Raw genomic sequence first — 5,000 nt, forward strand, 5'->3', positions numbered from 1 at the left:
TTCCTTGATCTAGTTTATTTATTTATTTATTCATTTATTCATTTATTAGTTTATTTATTAGATACAATATATCTGTCACTACTATACTGTAACCTTTTTAGTTCAACCTGGCCTAAAATTACCATCTCTTCATCTTCAATGTTCAGTTGTAACAGGAAATTAACACTTAAATATGATGCTAGTCACGAAGAAGTGGAAAAGGCTGTCAAGAGGTAACGCAGTCTTATTCCAAACTAAGCTACTGACCTAAGCTGCAAAAGGGCTACCGGTAGAATCTGGGTCAAGTTAAGGTGAATGGAGTTTTGCAAAATGATGTTCTGGTCAAGTGCCCTGTGGTAATATAATGTGTGGGGTATAACGCGTTTGATTTAACCACGACTCTCTCTCTCTCTCTCTCTCTCTCTCTCTCTCTCTCTCTCTCTCTCTCTCTCTCTCTCTGTGTGTCTATGTACCTGTCTATGTATCTGTCTGTCTATCTATTCATCTGTCAATCTATCTGTTCATCTATCCATCCATCTGTAACACACACACCACACAACACACACAGGCTTCAGGACACACGCCACATCATCTCAGATACATCCCACTCTCGCCACCCCAGCACCACCAGGCGTCCTGTCTGTGGCATCTGTGTATCTGTGTGCACGGCAAGCCAGGCAAGACGTGCTGCTGATACGCCAACGGTGATGCAGACAGTGGTTCGGGGGTATGCTCTCTACGCAGGAACTATGTGACTGTCTGTCTCACTAACCTAAACCAGGTGTGTGTGTGTGTGTGTGTGTGTGTGTGTGTGTGTGTGTGTGTGTGAGAGAGAGAGAGAGAGAGAAAGAGAGAGAGAGACGCTCAAAACATAACACTCGCTCTCGCTTCTCAAGTCGCTGGTGTAATAACATCAAGGATAATGCCAACGTTTAATAGGTACAAAAAAAAAATCGCTCAGGAGACGCGCTACGAAATCAAAATAAGCTACTAAGGAGTCGCGCTATAAAAATTTTCAAAGCGACTTTAAATACGCCAGTCGCCCCCTCAGTGCCGTCAGTGTACCGCCAGCTGGCACTGTGAGAGGGTGTGTGTTCGTGGTGCTCTCCCTGCCTACCACACACTGCTTGATCGACGTTACACTTTACTTCAGGTATGTGTATGTGCATTTCCCTCCACAGCTGTCATCATTCTCAGCTTTGTGTGTGTGTGTGTGTGTGTGTGTGTGTGTGTGTGTGTGTGTGTGTGTGTGTGTGTGTGTGTGTGTGTGTGTGTGTGTGTGTGTGTGTGTGTGTGTGTGTGTGTGTGTGTGTGTGTGTGTGTGTGTGTGTGTGTGTGTGTGTGTGTGTTTCTCTCCACAGCTGTATATCATTCTCTATCTGTGTGTGTGTGTGTGTGTGTGTGTGTGTGTGTGTGTGTGTGTGTGTGTCTCCACACCTGCAGTCATTATCTACTGTGTATGTATGTATGTATATATGTATGTATGTATGTACGTATGTATGTATGTTGGTATGTATGTATGTACGTAGGTAAGTGGACATCTTACGAGTAATTAGCCTCAGGTATTCCAAGGCACACCTGTGTTGATACCGTAAACCACCACTACCATACCACTACTACTACTACCACCACAACTACTACTACTACTACTACTACTACTACTTCTGCAATAATCATCATCATCATCATCATCATCATCATCATAACAATAATAATAATAAAGCATTTTTATCACAAAGTACTCGGCTACGACAAATAAAACACAGGTCGTGGCAAGAGGATAAAAAATAAATGAATAAATACATAAATAAATAAATAAATAGGTTGGTAGTGAAGGGATTACAAGGGATTTCATTTAGTCTATCTCTTAAAATTTTCTACCATAAGCGATATAGAACCTGATGGTGTGGTGGTGGTGGTGGTGGTGGTGGTGGTGGTGGTGATAATGATGATGATAATGGTGGTGGTGGTGGTGGTGATGATGGTGGTGGTTGTGGTGGTGGTGGTGGTGGTGTGAGGGGATGGTGGATGGGAGGTTCGCTAATGCTGGTGATAAGAGCACTGATAATGCACCGTCAACACCACATAACACCAAAGTTCATTACACCACATCACACCACACCACACCACACACCGCCAGGAACACCAGATAATGACAACTGTGTGTAATGTATGTGTGTGTAAGTAGTAGTAGTAGTAGTAACTAATAATAGCAGTAGCAGTAGTAGTAGTAGTAGTAGTAGTAGCAGCAGCAGCAGCAGCAGTAGTAGTAGTAGTAGTAGTAGTAAAAATAATCACACTACACCAGAGGTCAGCAACCCTTGAAGCTAGAAGAGCCATTTATTATTAAGTTTTATAAAAATGTACTGGTCTCGGAGCCGCAATACAAGAAATTGTCTCACAAACAGAAATCTTCAGTACTTCTAAATCTATACAAAACATTGCGGTGATATTGTTCCATCTACTTATATTCACAAAGCGAATCAATATATAATAATGTGTTCTGCAATTTATTCAGTGTGCTTTAATATAGTTATATGATGCCTTAGTTCTGAAAGAATAAATGATTATATGTGAAGCTCCTGCAGCCGCAAATGTGTCTTGAAAGTGCCGCATGCGGCTCAGGAGCAGCCGCAGGTTGCCGACCTCTGCACCGCACCACACCATACAATTTTCGGTGGGGCTGGAAAATGCATTATTAGGTTTTTTTTTATTGATCTGGCTTGGTATTGTTGTCGCTGACGCTTTGTTTTTGGAGAATGTATAAAATTAAGCAGCCCTTCTCTTTACTTTATCCTTGTAGTGGTGTGGTAAGTGTAGTAGTGTAGTAAGTGTAGTAGTGTAGTAAGTGAGGTGTCAGTAGCTTGATGTAAAGGAGTGCTGGACTGGGAGATCTAGTCTTGGCTGTGCTGAGGTCAGTTAAGGTTAAGATACGCTGTCAGATAACGTCAAGAACAGCAGATAGAGACAGCTGTATCTAGAGTGTGTGTGTGTGTGTGTGTGTGTGTGTGTGTTGTGTGTGTGTGTGTGTGTGTGTGTGTGTGTGTGTGTGTGTGTGTGTGTGTGTGTGTGTGTGTGTGTGTGTGTGTGTGTAACCTAACCACACCAGACAACATCAAATCAACCCAACTCAAACCCCAGCTAACCCAACCCACACTAACTTCTAACCAAATCTAGCTTAGCCTCCCTTGACCCCACATGACCTGGCTCGCCCTTTACGCAGATCCCCCATGGCGTATAAGCTGTATTACCTTGACCTCCGCGCCCGTGGTGAGCCCGTACGCTGGCTGCTGAAGGTGCTGGTTCAGGCGTATACTGAAGAGAGGATTTCGGTGTTTACGCAGTGGCCGCAAAGGAAGAAAGGTGAGTGTGTTGTTTAGAGTGTTGGCACGGTGTTGGTAATGAGGTGGAGTGTTGGTAGTTAGTTAGTGGAGTGTTGGTAAATAGATGTGGAGTGTTGGCAATGAGATGTGGAGTGCAAAGGAAGAAAGGTGAGTGTGTTGGTAGAGTGTTGGCACGGTGTTGGTAATGAGGTGGAGTGTTGGTAGTTAGTTAGTGGAGTGTTGGTAAAGAGATGTGGAGTGTTGGTAATGAGATGTGGATTGTTGGTAATGAGATGTGGAGTGTTGGTAATGAGATGTGGAATGTTGGTAATGAGATGTGGAGTGTTGGTAGTAAGATGTGGAGTGTTGGTAATGAGATGGTGGCGTGTTGGTAGTGAGTTGGCAATGAGATGGATGTGTTTACGCAGTGGCCGCAGAGGCAGAAAGGTGGATGAGTTGGTAGAGTGTTGGTAATGAGGTGGAGTGTTGGTAATGTTGGTATACTTGCTGGAGAGGATGGCCGTTGAGGAAGAAAGGTGGGTGTGTTAGCTGAGTGTTGGCACAGTGTTGGCAGTAAATTAGATGCACACAGTAAATGTATGTTGGCAGCCGCAGGACAGGGCTGGCATGTTTACGCAGTGGCGTCATAAGAAGAGAGGTGGGTGTTGGCAGTGTGTTGGCAGAACGTAGATCGGGTGTTGGCAGTGTGTTGGCAGTTCGTATATCGGGTGTTGGCAGTGTGTTGGCAGTACGTAGATAGGGTGTTGGCAGTGTGTTGGCAGTATGTAGAATAAGTGCTAATGGTGTATTGGTAATGTTCAGGGAGTTTATGGTGTATGCTAGTGTTGGCAGTGAGTTGGCAGAATGTGTAGGGATGTATGTTGGTTGCGTGGTGTAAAGTATTTGAGAGAGAGAGAGAGTGTGTTGACAGCCTGCAAAATATATCTCTTCAATGTAAACTTATATAAATAAAAACGTCTGGTTCGAAATACAAAGTCATTCTACGCCGTGGGAAGGACACTGAGGAAGGCAGTTTTGAAGCTGGTCTGTTCAGTTGTATTAATGAATGACAGGCGGTGAGAGTGTGTAGTTAGGCGGGTGCTGCTTGCCTGTAGTAGTAGTAGTAGTAGTAGCAGTAGTAGCAGGAAGAGTAAGAGTTGAGGTGGTGGGGTAGTGCTGTGGTTGTAGCGCAGTGCGGTGAGTGGTATGACGTGTGGGTACTGTGTGGTGCAGGTGTGTGGTGTTTGAGAGGTGGTGTGGTGTGTGGTGTTGTTAATTAAGTAACCAAGGAGCACATGTAACCTCTTTTACCTATCCTAACCTGACTTAACCCCGCCTAATCCAGCCTAACTTGCCTTTCCCTAACCTTACCTACAGTGGCGTAGGAACCAGGAGGGGTGGGGGGGGGCACAGGCCCACCCAATGATATAGCTGGTGGGGGATATATGCTTGGTCCCACCCAATATTTTCACATAAGAATTACATTATCACAGTCTAAAACTTTTTACTGTGACCTAGATAATAGCAACTACTGCCAGTTAATAACATTTATAAAAGAATTTTTTCATTTGAAAGTTCCGCCATACAGCCCTCTGTTCGTTATCATCAGTCATTAAATTTTAAAGCTCTAGTCTATAAGACTGAGCAGAGCAAAAAACGTTATCGAAATATACCGCACTGTACCAGACAAAGGCTGTT

The 5,000-nt window shown here is 44.0% G+C and overlaps 2 protein-coding genes across 2 annotated transcripts in view; both read left to right on the top strand.

Annotated features, from left to right (window-relative positions):
- The window catches only part of LOC145396161 (O-acyltransferase like protein-like), a 20,764-nt gene extending 20,030 nt beyond the window's left edge, over positions 1–734 (top strand). The window contains exon 18 of the mRNA XM_080269603.1: positions 602–734. Coding sequence (XP_080125729.1) covers positions 602–734 — 133 coding nt within the window. The remainder of the gene's footprint in view (positions 1–601) is intronic.
- A 316-nt stretch (positions 735–1,050) lies between these two features.
- The window catches only part of LOC145396194 (glutathione S-transferase-like), a 14,914-nt gene continuing 10,964 nt past the window's right edge, over positions 1,051–5,000 (top strand). The window contains exons 1-2 of the mRNA XM_080269633.1: positions 1,051–1,132; positions 3,203–3,342. Coding sequence (XP_080125759.1) covers positions 3,210–3,342 — 133 coding nt within the window. The 5' untranslated portion in view covers positions 1,051–1,132; positions 3,203–3,209. The remainder of the gene's footprint in view (positions 1,133–3,202; positions 3,343–5,000) is intronic.

This window comes from Coenobita brevimanus, chromosome 35 (assembly GCF_032717465.1).
Source record: "Coenobita brevimanus isolate Jiangsu-jjx chromosome 35, ASM3271746v2, whole genome shotgun sequence".
Classification (NCBI taxonomy): domain Eukaryota; kingdom Metazoa; phylum Arthropoda; class Malacostraca; order Decapoda; family Coenobitidae; genus Coenobita; species Coenobita brevimanus.